General features: G+C 36.9%; 1 protein-coding gene and 1 pseudogene across 3 annotated transcripts in view; one reads left to right on the top strand and one right to left on the bottom strand.

The window, feature by feature from the left end:
- Positions 1-17,576, top strand: part of HSD17B4 (hydroxysteroid 17-beta dehydrogenase 4) — a 101,770-nt gene that overhangs the window by 65,528 nt on the left and 18,666 nt on the right. For all 3 annotated transcript variants that reach the window (XM_007455835.1, XM_007455834.1, XM_007455836.1), the window contains 4 exons: positions 4,944-5,013; positions 5,689-5,795; positions 7,286-7,372; positions 16,561-16,647. In XM_007455835.1, the coding sequence (XP_007455897.1) occupies positions 4,944-5,013; positions 5,689-5,795; positions 7,286-7,372; positions 16,561-16,647 (351 nt within the window). The remainder of the gene's footprint in view (positions 1-4,943; positions 5,014-5,688; positions 5,796-7,285; positions 7,373-16,560; positions 16,648-17,576) is intronic.
- LOC103084512 (60S ribosomal protein L21 pseudogene) lies at positions 7,623-8,105 on the bottom strand (annotated as a pseudogene).

Genomic DNA, 17,576 nt, shown 5'->3' with positions numbered 1-17,576 from the left:
TCTTTCCCTTATAGTTCACATTTTGGGGAATGCATTAATTTTACTTTTTCAGAACATTTTAACATTTATATATTATTCTTCCCTCTTCCCCACCTTTGTTTTAGTCTTAGATTTGCGATTGAATATATATCAATCCTTTTGCCAAAGGTTCTCCCATATCTCCTGGTTGGATAAAGCTCCTCCTGTGGTAGGTTCCCCAAGAAGGCCTCGTGTATAGTATTCCTTTGGTTCCTATGTATTTATTTATCTTATTATTTTTAAAATAAATTTATTTATTTATTTTTGGCTGCATTGGGTCTTCTTCATCGCTACGCGCGGGCTTTCTCTAGTTGCAGCGAGCAGGGGCTACTCTTCGTTGTGGTGCGCGGGCTTCTCATCGTGGTGGTTTTTCTTTGTTTTGGAGCACGGGCTCTAGGCGTGCGGGCTTCAGTAGTTGTGGCACATGGGCTAAGTAGTTGTAGCTCATAGGCTCTAGAGCGCAAGCTCAGTAGTTGTGGCACATGGGCTTAGTTGCTCCGCGGCATGTGGGATCTTCCTGGACCAGGGCTTGAACCCATGTCCCCTGCATTGGCAGGCAGATTCTTAACCACTGCGCCACCAGGGAAGTCTGGTTCCTATGTATTTAAAACTATTTTTCTATACCCTGTATACTTGAAGGACAGCTTGGCAGGATATGAAATCTTGAGTTTCTTAAAATGGTGTTCCATTGTTGCCTGGCTTTCTATATTGCTGTTTAGAAGTCTGATGCCAGTCATTATCTTTCTCTAAGTTACTTGATCTTTATCCTTGAGGGCTTTAGGATTTTTTTTTCCTTTATCTTTAAAAATCTAATAGTTTTACTAGGATAAGTCTCAGTGTTGCTCATTCCAGGTCAGTTTTCCCATGTACCTGGTGGGCCTTTTTAATATGTATGTTCAGATCTTTTATTTTCAAAAAGTTTTCTAGGGTGATAATTTTAAATATTAGTTCTTATTCATTATTTTATTTTTATTTCTTCAGGTACTCTTTATGTACATTGGATCTTTTTCTATCTTTCTTCCAACCATTTTCTCTCTGTCCTTTTTTAGTTCTTTATTAATCTCATTTCCATCCTCTTGGTTTTTTTCATTTTTTTCTTCTATGCCCCTTATTAAAATTTTATTTGAATATGTTCTCCTTTGAGAACATTATAATTTAGTCTTCAATTTCTAATATGATTTTGATTTTTCTTTTATTTCCCAAGTTTAATCATCTCTTACTTCATTTCTTCATGTCTGTTGTCCATTTATATTCTTGGTTTTTGAATTTCAGATTCAAGATGTTTATTTCCTATCCCCAAATGCTTCAGTATTGTGTTATCGTTTTCTTCTGTTTGCTAGTTGTTTTTTTGGGAAAATTTTATTTATTATAATGTTTTGGCTCTTATTTTCTGTTTTAGTCTTATTGTAGCTTTGCACAGTTGGAGATTACTTACCTATATACATTTTGTAGGTAAAGTTAGTAGTTTGGGATGGTTTACAAGATTCTTTCTTAAAGAAATTCGAGATTGTCATCTTCTGTCAGTATAGCAAAGTGTCTTTTCTTTAATGGATGGCTTTTTGGAGTAGAGCATAGTGGGGAAGTGTTTTATTAAATTTTTTTTTTAGTTCTCTTTATCCTGCAGGATCATAAATTTCCCCTCTTGCTTCTTTTTCTTCACCATTCAGTCTTCAAAGGGGACATCTTTGTTTTATCCTCTTCTCCCTCAGAAGTATTGCCTTTCTAGGACTGCCTTTGGAGGCCCATGCACTTTTAATTCTTTTCTCAGTAGTCAGTATTCTAATCTTCCAGGATTCTTCTCAGTAGTTTCATCCTCGAGGTAGAGTATCTGTGTCTCAAAGTGATTTTTCTTTGTTTCCTTTTTTCTCTTCCATGAGCTTCTGCTATACTCCCCCTCCCCACCCCTACCACTCTCTCTAGTAGTTTTGAGAGGGTGCTCAGAAGACAGTGCTGCTGGATATAGGTGTTTATTTTTCTACTTATAGGAATTTGAAGTTTGTGGTTTTTCTCTTCTAGTTACACTGTAGGCCTGGGATCTGTGTAGTTTTACTTGTTTTTCTTGTCGATCTGTTTGCTTTATTAGGGGATGTGAGGATTTGGGAAGAACTAATTCCTGATCCTTTTACTTTAGTATTTAGTTTAACTTAATGGTACACTTAAAAAAATTACTTATTTATTTGACTGCATTGGGTCTTAGTTGTGGCACGCAGGGTCTACGTTGCAGCATGCGGAATCTTTCACTGTGGCATGTGGGCTCTCTAGTTGTGGCGTGTGGGCTCAGTAGTTGTGGCACACAGGCTCTCTAGTTGTGGTACGCAGGCTCCAGAGTGTGTGGGTTCAGTAGTTGTGGTGTGTGGGCTTTCTAGTTGTGGTGCACGGGCTCTAGAGGGCGTGCGCTCAGTAGTTGTGGCACAAGGGCCTAGTTGCCCCTTGGCATGTGGGGTGTTAGTTCCCTGACCAGGGATCAAACCCGTGTCCCCTGCACTGGAAGGTGGATTCTTAACCACTGGACGACTAGGGAAGTCCCTACTGGTACACTTTAAATAAATAAAACTAAGAACTAATTTACTTATATATGGAAGATCCTCCCACTTACATTTAATACTCAAGTAAGACAATATAGAGCTATTTTTCTTAGTTTGTATGTGTGAATTTTAGTAATTTTTACATCTAGGCAGAAATGAAACAGAACAAAACACGAAGCTTTTTGCTTTTCTTCTGAAATATGAAAGTCCTTCAAGATATTCAGAAAATAAACCTTGATAGTGTTCTTTATTGTTTGGAGAATGGTTATTTTGCATTATGATTGAATTTAGTTAAACATCCAATCAGTTGACTTTAGTCATTTCTCATGATAGATCTTTTATGTCTTTGCTAATTCTGCCTTCTGTTGGAAGCAATGCTGTCATTGAAATAATATGAAAATTTTCATATTCCTTTAATAAGATTTCTTTAGAAGAGTTGTTTCTTTTCATTCATAGGAATGATATCTGTGGGGTAAGAACACTGGCACTAATCTTAAAAACTTGATTGTCTTATACTGTTGCTGAAATCTTTTAAAATAATCATAATAGTTCACATTTATTGAGATATTAATATTTATCAAGGATAATGCTCTGTAAGAGTTTGATTAGCCTCTCAGTTTTTTAAATGAGAAGATTGAGGTTTAGGGTGATAAAGAAAATTGCCCACTAATGGCAGAGCTGGATTTGAACCTAGGTCTGTCTGGTGCCAAAGCCCATGATCTATTATGTGTTTGACACCTTCCCCTTTGGCCCTGAAATTCGTCATTTTTTTTCCGTTTGTATGCAACGTGATGATGTATATTTGCCTAGTGTTTTATTTTTTTTAAAGTGCTTTCTAAAATTTATCATTTAATCCTCTACCATCTTGTACAGAATCTTAAGTCACATCTATTTGATAATTGTTGATTTGATTTAATTATTTTTAGAAGCCATATAAAGGGAAAAAATACTGAGTCATTAAAAAAGTGAATAATTTAGAAAACTATCATATAGGGTGATGGGAAAGAGAAAGAGCATACTAAAATTGTACAAGACATATTAAAAAGTAAACAACATTTTCCTATGAATTATAGGAGATGTTATTTTCTGTAAATAAAATTTGTTAAAAAAGAATAATCAATAATTTAAAACAACAAAAACTCATTAAGAAAGTCAAGTATGCTGACATGGCTAGTCTCTACACAGAATTTTAATAGTCTTGGAAAGCTTGACATAGCAGTTGATAAGAAAGAGAAGTCTAGAGGCAGCCCCAAAGTTAATACACAGATACATTAAATACTTACTGTTAGCTCTTTTGTGAATTTCTTCCCTTCAGTACTGAAAAGTACTCTGTCATTTGACCAATGCACAATTTAAATGCTGGGAAGTATGGTGACTTTTTTCCTATTGTTATCTATCTCTTTCTGCTAATTCTGCCTTGTCTAAGTACAGAAGTGATGTGAGGATCTGGAGTAAGCAGGAATATAATCTTAATGGCAAGTTATTAGTCTGTTTTTTGCAGGATGAGCTGATCTCAGGATTTAGTATACCCAGTAGAATGAAAGTTTGTGAGGAGTGTGTGATGTTTATATGTCTAGTCTTGGGTTACAGGCTTCAATTTAAAACACCCCATTAAGAAAGTTGGCATAAATTTTGCTTGGTTAGAAGAGGCTATAAACATTTACAACTTATCTTCACTGTGCGTTTTTTTTTTAATGTTTCTTTCTTTTCTTTTTTTAAAAATTAATTAATTAATTTTTGGCTGCATTGGGTCTTCGTTGCTGTGTGTGGGCTTTCTCTAGTTGCGGCGAGCGGGGATACTCTTCGTTGTGGTACACGGGCTTCTCATTGTGGTGGCTTCCCGTTGCTGCGGAGCGCGGGCTCTAGGGCATGCGGGCTTCAGTAGTTGGGGTGCTTGGGCTTCAGTAGTTGTGGCTCGTGGGCTCTAGAGCTCAGGCTCAGTAGTTGTGGCACACGGGCTTAGTTGCTCTGTGGCATGTGGGATCTTCCCAGACCAGGGATCAAACCCATGTTCCCTGCATTGGCAGGTGGATTCTTAACCAGTGCACCACTAGGGAAGCCCTTCGTTGTGTTTTAATGAGAGTAGATTGATGGATTCCTTTTTGTGAATTTCTCCTTAGGCAGTGGTAACCAGTGTTGTTCCCAGATGTAGTTCTTGGTTCCCCTTCCTATTATTTGACGGTCCTCACCCCTTCTGATTTCAGTAGCAGGTGTTACAAAAAGCATTTGATTTACACTTAATCTTTTTTTGTTAGAAATAGTTATTTTTTAATCAGAGCTACTATGAGGTACATTATAATGCATTTCTTATGCAATAACCAGCCATATTTCCTGTTCTTAGTTTAATGGATTCTAAGAAGGCACTGGGTGCTAGTTTCTTTTATAATTCTTTCTCCACAGGCTGCTTTGTACCGCCTCAGTGGAGACTGGAATCCCTTACACATTGATCCTGACTTTGCTAATTTAGCAGGTGAGTTGCTAATAATGTGAGCCAATGAAAATATTAGCTCAGTTATCTAAATAATACTTAAAGATGTCACTACTTATGACTGGAAGTTTGAGTAACATTTAAAAAATAGCCCTCTCCTAATACGTTTATGCAAAGGACATGGAAAGGTGGGAAGTAGTGTTCAGAAAATGGTGTATGTGAAATTCAGATTATGGTGGAAGGTAGCTCCTGCTAGTGCAAGGTCTAGGATAAGACCATGGGGATGGGTGTCTGAGTTATCGTGAAGGTCGAGGCCGTTGGAGGGGAGAGCAAAGAGCTGAAAGGTTGAAGAAGGATCATCTACATACTGTGAATAATTTCATGGTTACAACCAAAGCTAAACAGAATAATTATTTGTGTCCCCAGATCTCTGACATTCCTTTTTTTTTTGTTGTTTATTTCATAATTTTTTTCCCAGGAAGTATTATTTATAAAATATTTTCCATGTTTCTTAACACATTATTGACCGGAGACGTATTAACGCCACAGGCGTTAGTTTCTGCAAAAATCCCCCCAGTCAATAATGTGTTAAAATAGGTGGTATGATTCAGGCTAATGCAGTTTAAAAATGTATTTTTCAAGTCCTGAATGAACTGTTCTTGGTTTTTAAACATGAAATGTGCCTTTATCTAACTAAATTCTCTCTCTCATTTTTAGGTTTTGACAAGCCCATATTACATGGATTATGTACATTTGGATTTTCTGCCAGGCATGTTTTACAGCAGTTTGCAGATAATGACGTGTCGAGATTCAAAGCAATTAAGGTGTGTGTAAATTATTAATAATTTAACTACTTGTTCCTTTTTAGTTTTAGAGGAGTCTTAGTGACTTCACTTAAAAATAGGTACTATACTGAAGTTATTATTTTTATTATTTCATTGACTTGGCAATCAGCAAGTTTTCTTTTTGTAGCTATAAATGCCTCTATTACACATGTATCATGAAGGATATTATGTACAGTTATACTTTTAACAGATTAATTTGATTGTTTTATAAATAGTTAGGGACATACATATAGCGGCATATATGCCTTAACAAAAACTCGAGATTTACCTTTAAAAATTTATTTATTCATTTTTTACTGTTTTATAATTTGCCTTAATTTAGTTGAAAATGTTAAGTGGCTGCATTTGAACTCTAATAAACATGCACCTATATCAGTATGTTGGCTGCATATTGCTTTTAGTTTTGCATTTTTTTTTTGTGGTCACTTTAAATTTATTTATTTTTGGCTGCATTGGGTCTTCCTTGCTGTGTGCGGGCTTTCTCTAGTTGTGGTGAGCGGGGGCTACTCTTCGTTGCAGTGCGTGGGCTTCTCATTGTGGTGGCTTCTCTTGCTGCGGAGCGCAGGCTCTAGGTATGTGGGCTTCAGTAGTTATAGCACGTGGGCTCAGTAGTTGTGGCTCGCGGGCTCTAGAGCACAGGCTCAGTAGTTGTGGCGCACGGGCTTAGTTGCTCCGCGGCTTTGGGATCTTCGTGGACCAGGGCTTGAACCCGTGTCCCCTGCATTGGCAGGCGGATTCTTAACCACTGTACCACCAGGGAAGCCCTAATTTTGCACTTTTAAGTTGACTTCAAGTTTTCATCCATTATAAATTACAAAGAAAACTGACTCTGCACAGTTTTGCATAAATCGAAAGACATATACTTAAAAAAAAAGAAACAAGACTTTAAGGCAGTGTTAAATAGCTCCAAAAGCTTTTATCAGTTTGTGATCCATGCAGCAGTGGAAATTTATTTTCTGATGTCTTGCCTTTGATAACACTGATTATTGTCATTATTATAACTATTTTATAGTTATAATTATTTTAAAAATCAACCAATAGTATGTACACAGAGCAAATAAAATAGTATAGAAAATTAGGAAATAAAAAGTGTAATTATTCTGTCCTATGCAACAACCCCAGGTCTTATTCCTCAGACTTAATTAGTGCCACTTTTAACTGCTTCTGTTAAGTTGTTCTGGTGGTTACCTATATAACTCTACTTAATATGATTATTCTTCTGTGTTTTGATTTGTCAAGATTAAACTATTTATTGATTCTATACTTTGAAAGACAAAGAATTAACTTTTACTAACTATATCCTTTCTCTACTAATTGTATCATATTACTATTTTTATGAATTTAAGTATAGTCCAGTCTGTTTCTTCCTTTTATGCTCTCCAACCTCCCCCCCAAATTCCACCCACCCTGCAAAGTGGAAAAGTTTCATATTAAAACATTTTTAACCCTAAAACACATTTTTTTTAAAGGTTCGTTTTGCAAAACCAGTATATCCAGGACAAACTCTACAAACTGAGATGTGGAAAGAAGGAAGTAGAATCCATTTCCAAACCAAGGTATGAATAATGTAGTTAGAGGTACATTGTTTTGTTACCCTCATCACTGTATCCTATAATTGTGTTCCATCCTAGCATACTTTTGGTTATTACTATGGATATGATATAAAACTTAGAAAGTTTTTTTTTAAAAATCAGTGGTAACTTTTAATTGAAAATAAGATGCCTCTGTACCTTGTTTTTTATTTTGTTTTATTTATTTATTTATTTATTTTTTTACAGTCCAGGTTTTTTATTTTCTTTACCCCCATCATGCCATGAATTCATAGGGAATGGGCTCCAGCAGTTCAGGCTCTTTTCCATTGGTTCCCATGAAGTGTGCTTCCCTGGGTGGAGCAGGCTGGTGCTTCAGCTGAACCCAAGTACCTTTCTCTTTGACTTCCTTCTTTTTCTGATCATTTTCCTTCACTCGTTTCAGGAAGCTATCTTGGCTCTTAGAGTGCTTAACATGCTCGATACGCACATTAATTCTCTTGGCAAGAATCTTGCCCTTAACTTGTTTGTTTACAATGATACCAACAGCATGCTGGGTAACATTGTAGACTTTCCCAGTTTTGCCATGGTAACATTTGTGGGGCATTCCTTTTTGAACAGTGCCCGTTCCCTTGATATCTACAATATCACCTTTCTTGTAGATTCACATGTATGTGGCCAAAGGAGCAACTCCATGTTTTCTAAAAGGCCTAGAGAACATATAGCAAGTACCCCTCCTCTTTCCCTTTGTGTTGGTCATTTTGGTGAATTACTGGAAAATGACTGTTCTGGCCGAAAAGAAGCTATTTTCTGATTTTTACTCGCAGCTAAATTGGTGCCTGTCCACATAGCATTTCTGAAAACCCAACCAACCATATCTTTTTGGCTCAACCCATCATTCAAGTTGTTGTCAGAATATAATCTTCAGAAAATTAAAGGCATGATTCTCAGACAGATATAAAATGAAAATGTGATGAAAATTTATTTAATTCCTTAACGAGGGAGCTAGCAAGATGATAAAACTGGTTCAAAGGAGAACTAGAACAACAGGGTGTATGTGGTCCAACAGGGAAAGCATTCTAAAATAATTTTGCTGAGTTAGAGACAAAACTAGTTAATTGTCCTATAAAACAGTAAAACCATATCTGTTATGGTTATATTTCCTACTGGACAGAAATTGTGTGCATCTTGATCACACAAAAACCCACAAATTAACATCTTAGGTCACAGAGTCTGGGCTTAATTTATAGTAAGTAACAAGACAGTATATCTCCCTATAGAGTTAAGTAATTTTGGGGTGAGGCTGTTAGCAGTGCTCCAGTAAAATACTAAAAGGACGTGCAATCAGACTTTTTTTGTTGTTTTTTTGGTGGTATGTAGGCCTCTCACTGTTGTGCCCTCCCCCGTTGCGGAGCACAGGCTCCAGACGCACAGGCTCAGTGGCCATGGCTCACGGGCCCAGCCGCTCCACGGCACGTGGGATCCTCCCGGACCGGGACATGAACCCGTGTCCCCTGCATCGGCAGGCGGACCCTCAACCACTGCGCCACCAGGGAGGCCCCAATCAGCCTTTTATAAGTTTTTTACAGATTATTTTTGTTAATACAATTGACCAGGGTGATACTTTTTGGCCTGATGATTTGTACTACATTGATGGTTTGTGTCGAGCAGTGTAAATACCACCACCAACAATAATTAAGTTGTTGAGTACCTGTAAGCAGGCTATCCCATTATTTCTACTATGCATAACAACTCTACATTTAATTTAGGAAAATCTAGGTTCAGGTCTCCTAAATAATTTGCTCATGGTCACATAGAAAGTGGTGGAGCTGGCTTAGACACCCAGGTCTGCCTGGCTCAAGGCTTAGTTCCTAGGCTCTAACTTTTTTTTTTTTTTTTTTTTTTTACCGTATCATGATTTCTTTCATAAATATAAGTACTTGGCAGAACTCTTCTTTGTATGGCTGTGCTCTCCTTATTACTTCCTGCTGCTTGCAGTATCATTTTCCTGCTTCATGGATGCACACTGTTTATTTCACTTTTCAAATTTCTTTTGTCTTTTCGGCTTCAGTGGAAGCTCTACCTTGTCCTTAGAGGTAGCCCCTTACTACTCCCCTTTCCCTCATCCATATAAAAACACATACTGGCTTTCTCTGAAATCCTCCTACAATTAATGTTGGTGCCACATATTCTGGAACCCTCTTATTTTCTAATTATTTCATCTACGTTTATTTTATTTATTTTTAACATCTTTATTGGAGAATAATTGCTTTACAATAATGTGTTAGTTTCTGCTGTATAACAAAGTGAATCAGCTATACATAAACATATATCCCCATATCCCCTCCCTCTTGTGTCTCCCTCCACCCTCCCTATCCCACCCCTCTAGGTGGACACAAAGCACCGAGCTGATCTCCCTGTGCTATGTGGATGCTTTCCACTAGCTAGCTATTTTACATTTGGTAGTGTATATGTGTCCATGCCACTCTATCACTTCGTCCCAGCTTACCTGTCCCCATCCCCATGTCCTCAAGTTCATTCTCTACATCTGCATCTTTATCCCTGTCCTGCCCCTAGGTTCTTCAGAACCATTTTTTTTTTTTTATATTCCATATATATGTGTCGGCTTACAGTATTTGTTTTTCTCTGACATGCTTCACTCTGTATGACAGTCTCTACGTCCATCCACCTCACTACAAGTAACTCATTTTCATTTCTTTTTATGGCAGAGTAATATTCCATTGTATATATGTGGCACATCTTTATCCATTCATCTGTCAATGGACACTTAGGTTGCTTCCATGTCCTGGCTATTCTAAATAGTGCTGCAGTGAACATTGTGGTACATGACTCTTTTCGAATTATGGTTTTCTCAGGGTATATGCCCAGTAGTGGGATCGCTGGGTTGTATGGTAGTTCTATTTTTAGTTTGTTAAGGAAACTCCATACTGTTCTCCACAGTGGCTGTATCAATTTACATTCCCATCAACAGTGCAAGAGGGTTCCCTTTTATCCACACCCTCTCCAGCATTTATTGTTTGTAGATTTTTTGATGATAGCCATTCTGACCAGTGTGAGGGGATACCTCATTGTAGTTTTGATTTGCATCTCTCTAATAATTAGTGATGTTTAGCATCCTTTCATGTGTTTGTTGGAAATTTGTATATCTTCTTTGGAGAAATGTCTATTTAGGTCTTCTGCCCATTTTTGGATTGGGTTTTTTGTTATTTTGGTATTGAGCTGCATGAGCTGACTGTGTATTTCGGAGATTAATCCTTTGTCAGTTGCTTCATTTGCAAATATTTTCTCCCATTCTGAGGGTTGTCTTTTCATCTTGTTTATGGTTTCCTTTGCTGTGCAAAAGCTTTTAAGTTTCATTAGGTCCCATTTGTTTATTTTTGTTTTTATTTCCATAACTCTAGGAAGCGGGTCAAAAAGGATCTTGCTGTGATTTATGTCATAGAGTGTTCTGCCTGTGTTTTCCTCTAAGAGTTTTATAGTGTCTGGCCTTACCTTTAGGTCTTTAATCCATTTTGAGTTTATTTTTGTGTATGGTGTTAGGGAGTGTTCTAATTTCATTCTTCTACATGTAGCTGTCCAGTTTTCCCAGCACCACTTACTGAAGAGGCTATCTTTTCTCCATTGTATACTCTTGCCTCCTTTATCAAAGATAAGGTGACCATATGTGTGTGGGTTTACCTCTGGGCTTTCTATCCTGTTCCATTGATCTATATTTCTGTTTTTGTGTCAGTACCATACTGTCTTGATTACTGTAGCTTTGTAGTATAGTCTGAAGTCAGGGAGCCTGATTCTTCCAGCTCCGTTTTTCTTTCTCAGGATTGCTTTGGCTATTCAGGGCCTTTTGTGTTTCCATATAAATTGTGAAATATTTTGTTCTAGTTCTGTGAAAAATGCCATTGGCAGTTTGATAGGGATTGCATTGAATCTGGAGATTGCTTTGGGTAGTATAGTCATTTTCACAATATTGATTCTTCTAATCCAAAAACATGTTATATGTCTCCATCTGTTTGTATTATCTTTAATTTCTTTCATCAGTCTCCTATAATTTTCTGCATACAGGTCTTTTGTCTCCTTAGGTAGGTTTATTCCTAGGTATTTTATTCTTTTTGTTGCAGTGGTAAATGGGAGTGTTTCCTTAATTTCTCTTTCAGATTTTTCATCATTCGTGTATAGGAATGCAAAAGATTTCTGGGCATTAATTTTATATCCTGCTACTTTACGAAATCCATTGATTAGCTCTAGTAGTTTTCGGGTAGCATCTTTTCTGTGTATAGTGTCATGTCATCTGCAAACAGTGACAGTTTTACTTCTACTTTTCCGATTTGTATTCCATTTATTTCTTTTTCTTCTCTGATTGCTTTGGCTAAAACTTCCAAAACTATGTTGAATAAGAGTGGTGAGAGTGGGCAGCCTTGTCTCGTTCCTGATCTTAGTGGAAATGGTTTCAGTTTTTCACCATTGAGGACAATGTTGGCTGTGGGTTTGTCATATATGGCCTTTCTTATGTTGAGGTAAGTTCCCTCTATGCCTTGTTTCTGGAGAGTTTTTTTTCATTAATGGGTGTTGAATTTTGTCGAAAGCTTTTTCTGCATCTATTTAGATGATCATATGGTTTTTCTCCTTCAATTTGTTAATATGGTTTATCACATTGATTGATTTTTGTATATTGAAGAATCCTTGCATTCCTGGGATAAACCCCACTTGATCATGGTGTTTGATCCTTTTAATGTGCTGTTGGATTCTGTTTGCTACCATTTTCTTGAGGATTTTTGCATCTGTGTTCATCAGTGATATTGGCCTGTATTTTCTTTCTCTGTGACATTTTTGTCTGGTTTTGGTATCAGGGTGATGGTGGCCTCGTAGAATGAGTTTGGGAGTGTCCCTACCTCTGCTGTATTTTAGAAGAGTTTGAGAAGGATAGGTATTAGCTCTTCTCTAAATGTTTGATAGCATTCGCCTGTGAATCCATCTGGTCCTGGACTTTTGTTTGTTGGAAGATTTTTAGTCACAGTTGCAATTTCAGTGCTTGTGAATGGTCTGTTTATATTTTCTATTCCTTCCTGGTTCAGTCTCAGGAGGTTGTGCTTTTCTAAGAATTTGTCCATTTCTTCCAGGTTGTCCATTGTATTGGCATGTAGTTTTTTATAGTACTCTCTCATGATCCTTTGTATTTCTGCAGTATCAGTTGTTACTTCTTTTTCATTTCTAATTCTATTGATTTGAGTCTTCTCCCTTTTTTTTTTTTTAACATCTTTATTGGGGTATAATTGCTTTACAATGGTGTGTTAGTTTCTGCTTTATAACAAAGTGAATCAGTTATACATATACATATGTTTCCATATCTCTTCCCTCTTGCGTCTCCCTCCCTCCCACCCTCCCTATCCCACCCCTCCAGGCGGTCACAAAGCACCGAGCTGATATCCCTATGCCATGCGGCTGCTTCCCACTAGCTATCTACCTTATGTTTGGTAGTGTATATATGTCCATGCCTCTCTCTCGCCCTGTCACAGCACACCCTTCCCCCTCCCCACATCCTCAAGTCCGTTCTTCAGTAGGCCTGTGTCTTTATTCCTGTCTTACCCCTTCATGACATTTTTCTTTCTTTATAACAAAAGAAAGTTCTTCATGACATTTTTTTTTTCTTAAATTCCATATATATGTGTTAGCATACGGTATTTGTCTCTCTCTTTCTGACTTACTTCACTCTGTATGACAGACTCTGGGTCTATCCACCTCATTACAAATAGCTCAATTTCGTTTCTTTTTATGGCTGAGTAATATTCCATTGCATATATGTGCCACATCTTCTTTATCCATTCATCCGATGATGGGCACTTAGGTTGTTTCCATCTCCGGGCTATTGTAAATAGAGCTGCAATGAACATTTTGGTACATGACTCTTTTTGAATTTTGGTTTTTTCAGGGTATATGCCCAGTAGTGGGATTGCTGGGTCATATGGTAGTTCTATTTGTAGTTTTTTAAGGCCCCTCCATACTGTTCTCCATGGTGGCTGAACCAATTCACATTCCCACCAGCAGTGCAAGAGTGTTCCCTTTTCTGCACACCCCCTCCAGCATTTATTGTTTCTAGATTTTTTGATGATGGCCATTCTGACTGGTGTGAGATGATATCTCATTGTAGTTTTGATTTGCATTTCTCTAATGATTAATGATGTCGAGCGTTCTTTCATGTGTTTGTTGGCACTCTGTATATCTTCTTTGGAGACATGTCTCTTTAGGTCTTCTGCCCATTTTTGGATTGGGTTGTTTGTTTTTTTGTTATTGAGTTGCATGAGCTGCTTGTAAGTTTTGGAGATTAATCCTTTGTCAGTTGCTTCACTTGAAATATTTTCCTCCCATTCTGAGGGTTGTCTTTTGGTCTTGTTTATGGTTTCCTTTGCTGTGCAAAAGCTTTGAAGTTTCATTAGGTCCCATTTGTTTATTTTTGTTTTTATTTCCATTTCTCTAGGAGATGGGTCAAAAAGGATCTTGCTGTGATTTATGTCATAGAGTGTTCTGCCTATGTTTTCCTCTAAGAGTTTGATAGTTTCTGGCCTTACATTTAGGTCTTTAATCCATTTTGAGCTTATTTTTGTGTATGGTGTTAGGGAGTGATCTAATCTCATACTTTTACATGTACCTGTCCAGTTTTCCCAGCACCACTTATTGAAGAGGCTGTCCTTTCTCCACTGTACATTCCTGCCTCCTTTATCAAAGATAAGGTGACCATATGTGCATGGGTTTATCTCTGGGCTTTCTATCCTGTTCCATTGATCTATCTTTCTGTTTTTGTGCCAGTACCATACTGTCTTGATTACTGTAGCTTTGTAGTATAGTCTGAAGTCAGGCAGCCTGATTCCTCCAGCTCCATTTTTTGTTCTCAAGATTGCTTTGGCTATTCGGGGTCTTTTGTGTTTCCATACAAATTGTGAAATTTTTTGTTCTAGTTCTGTGAAAAATGCCAGTGGTAGTTTGATAGGGATTGCATTGAATCTATAGATTGCTTTGGGTAGTAGAGTCATTTTCACAATGTTGATTCTTCCAATCCAAGAACATGGTATATCTCTCCATCTGTTTGTATCATCTTTAATTTCTTTCATCAGTGTCTTATAATTTTCTGCATACAGGTCTTTTGTCTCCTTAGGTAGGTTTATTCCTAGATATTTTATTCTTTTTGTTGCAATGGTAAATGGGAGTGTTTTCTTGATTTCACTTTCAGATTTTTCATCATTAGTATATAGGAATGCCAGAGATTTCTGTGCATTAATTTTGTATCCTGCTACTTTACCAAATTCATTGATTAGCTCTAGTAGTTTTCTGGTAGCATCTTTAGGATTTTCTATGTATAGTATCATGTCATCTGCAAACAGTGACTGCTTTACTTCTTCTTTTCTGAGTTGGATTCCTTTTATTTCCTTTTCTTCTCTGATTACTGTGGCTAAAACTTCCAAAACTTATGTTGAATAAGAGTGGTGAGAGTGGGCAACCTTGTCTTTTCCCTGATCTTAGTGGAAATGGTTTCAGTTTTTCACCATTGAGGTTGATGTTGACTGTGGATTTTTCATATATGGCCTTTATTATGTTGAGGAAAGTTCCCTCTTTGCCTACTTTCTGCAGGGCTTTTATCATAAATGGGTGTTGAATTTTGTGAAAAGCTTTCTCTGCATCTATTGAGATGATCATATGGTTTTTTCCTTCAATTTGTTAATATGGTGTATCAGGTTGATTGATTTGCGTATATTGAAGAATCCTTGCACTCCTGGAATAAACCCCACTTGATCATGGTGGAGATCCTTTTAATGTGCTGTTGGATGCTGTTTGCTAGTATTTTGTTGAGGGTTTTTGCATCTGTGTTCATCAGTGATATTGGCCTGTAGGTTTCTTTCCTTGTGACATCCTTGTCTGGTTTTGGTATCAAGGTGATGGTGGCCTCGTAGAATGAGTTGGGGAGTGTTCCTCCCTCTGCTATATTTTGGAAGAGTTTGAGAAGGATAGGTGTTAGCTCTTCTCTAAATGTTTGATAGAATTCGCCTGTGAAGCCATGTGGTCCTGGGCTTTTGTTTGTTGGAAGATTTTTAATCACAGTTTCAATTTCAGTGCTTGTGATTAGTCTGTTCATATTTTCTATTCGTACCTGGTTCAGTCTCAGGAGGTTGTGCTTTTCTAAGAATTTGTCTGTTTCTTCCAGGTTTTCCATTTTATTGGCATATAGTTGCTTGTAGTAATCTCTCATGATCCTTTGTATTTCTGCAGTATCAGTTGTTACTTCTTCTTTTTCATTCTAATTCTAATTGATTTGAGTCTTCTCCCTTATTTTCTTGATGAGTCTGGCTAATGGTTTATCAATTTTGTTAATCTTCTCAAAGAACCAGCTTTTAGTTTTATTGATCTTTGCTATTGTTTCCTTCATTTCTTTTTCATTTATTTCTGATCTGATTTTTATGATTTCTTTCCTTCTGCTAACTCTGGGGTTTTTTTGTTCTTCTTTCTCTAATTGCTTGAGGTGCAAGGTTAGGTTGTTTATTCGAGATGTTTCCTGCTTCTTAAGGTGGGCTTGTATTGCTATAAACTTCCCTCTTAGAACTGCTTTTGCTGCATCCCATAGGTTTTGGGTCGTTGTATCTCCATTGTCATTTGTTTCTAGGTATTTTTTAATTTCCTCTTTGATTTCTTCAGTGATCACTTCGTTATTAAGTAGTGTATTGTTTAGCCTCCATGTGTTTGTATTTTTTACAACTGAACAAATACACTTTATGTACCCCTACCTCATGTGGATTTTGTGGCATGCCTTTTACTATTTATAAGAATTAAGCAATTCTCACCCTGGCTCCTCATTAGACATACTTATATTGGAAAAAAAAAATCCCCCAAATACCAATGCTCGGGGTACACCCCAGACCATTTAAATTGGAATATTTGGAGATGGGAGGTGGTCATAAATATTTTTTAAAAGGGCTCCAGTTGATTCTACCATTAGGGTTAATTAACACTTGTATTAAATCAGTAAGCTTTCATGTTTATTTCTCTTGATATTTAATTTATGAACTGTTTATTTAATTTGGATTATTTTCTTTTTCATATGAAGAAAAATGTAAATTTCTTTTAAAAGGCTTTATACTTTTTCACAATGAAATTGTATTTTCTTTGGAATCATCGGAGTGAACTTTTTTTTTTTTCTCTTGTACCTTTATAAGATCCAAGGAACTGGAGACATCGTCATTTCAAATGCATATGTGGATCTTGTGCCAACAGCTGATGTTTTAGCTAAGACACCATCTGAGGTGGGTTATAACCACTGACATCCAAGTCATACCCTGACTTATGAATTTCAATTAAGATCACTTTAAGAATATTCAGTCTACTTTAGTAAATTAAGAGCTATGAAAGATTCTTAACTCTTGAACTGGAGAACATTAATTTAAAACTGCTTGGAGAAAAAGGAATATTTTGAAAACTTATGAATTTTTTTTTTTTTTTTTTTTGTGGTATGCGGGCCTCTCACCGCTGTGGCCTCTCGCATTGCAGAGCACAGGCTCCGGACACGCAGGCTCAGCGGCCATGGCTCACGGGCCCAGCCGCTCCGCGTCATGTGGTATCCTCCCAGACCGGGGCACGAACCCGTGTCTCCTGCATCGGCAGGCCGACTCGCAACCACTGTGCCACCAGGGAAGCCCAACTTATGAATTTTTTTAAAAAACTTTTTTGTGGGGATAGTAGGGTATCTTTCAAGAGTATATAAGTAATTTTCTAGTTTTAGAGTAAGTAAATCAATTGTTTAATGAGAAATCTTAAACAGTATTTGGGAGAAAAATATATTAAAAATTTAAATATCCTGTACCTTTTTCTTGACTTAAAGATTTGTATAATGCTTTGAATGCAGATATAAAAACAGTAGCATGTATTATTTATTAAAACATTTGTGTTTTTCTGTATTAACATGCTGAGACTTTTAATAAAAATATTTATATTTTCTGTCTCCAAAATATTAACTTTGTAATGTCAAGGTTTTCAAACCCATGATCTTTGTCTTTCATTTGTTATATTATCATATAACTGAATAAAAAGTAAAATCTCTTTAAGGAGAATCTAAGATCAAAAACTTAAGAAATTTTAGGGCTAGACAGAAATTCAGGCTTCGTGTAATTTAGTTCTATTTTACAAACAGAGAAATGAGACCACAGTAGTTGACTGATTTGCGCAGTATCTTCCT

The sequence above is a fragment of the Lipotes vexillifer genome, unplaced genomic scaffold, assembly GCF_000442215.2.
Source record: "Lipotes vexillifer unplaced genomic scaffold, Lipotes_vexillifer_v1.1 scaffold78, whole genome shotgun sequence".
Classification (NCBI taxonomy): Eukaryota; Metazoa; Chordata; class Mammalia; order Artiodactyla; family Lipotidae; genus Lipotes; species Lipotes vexillifer.
This window is presented reverse-complemented; position numbering and strand designations above follow the sequence as displayed.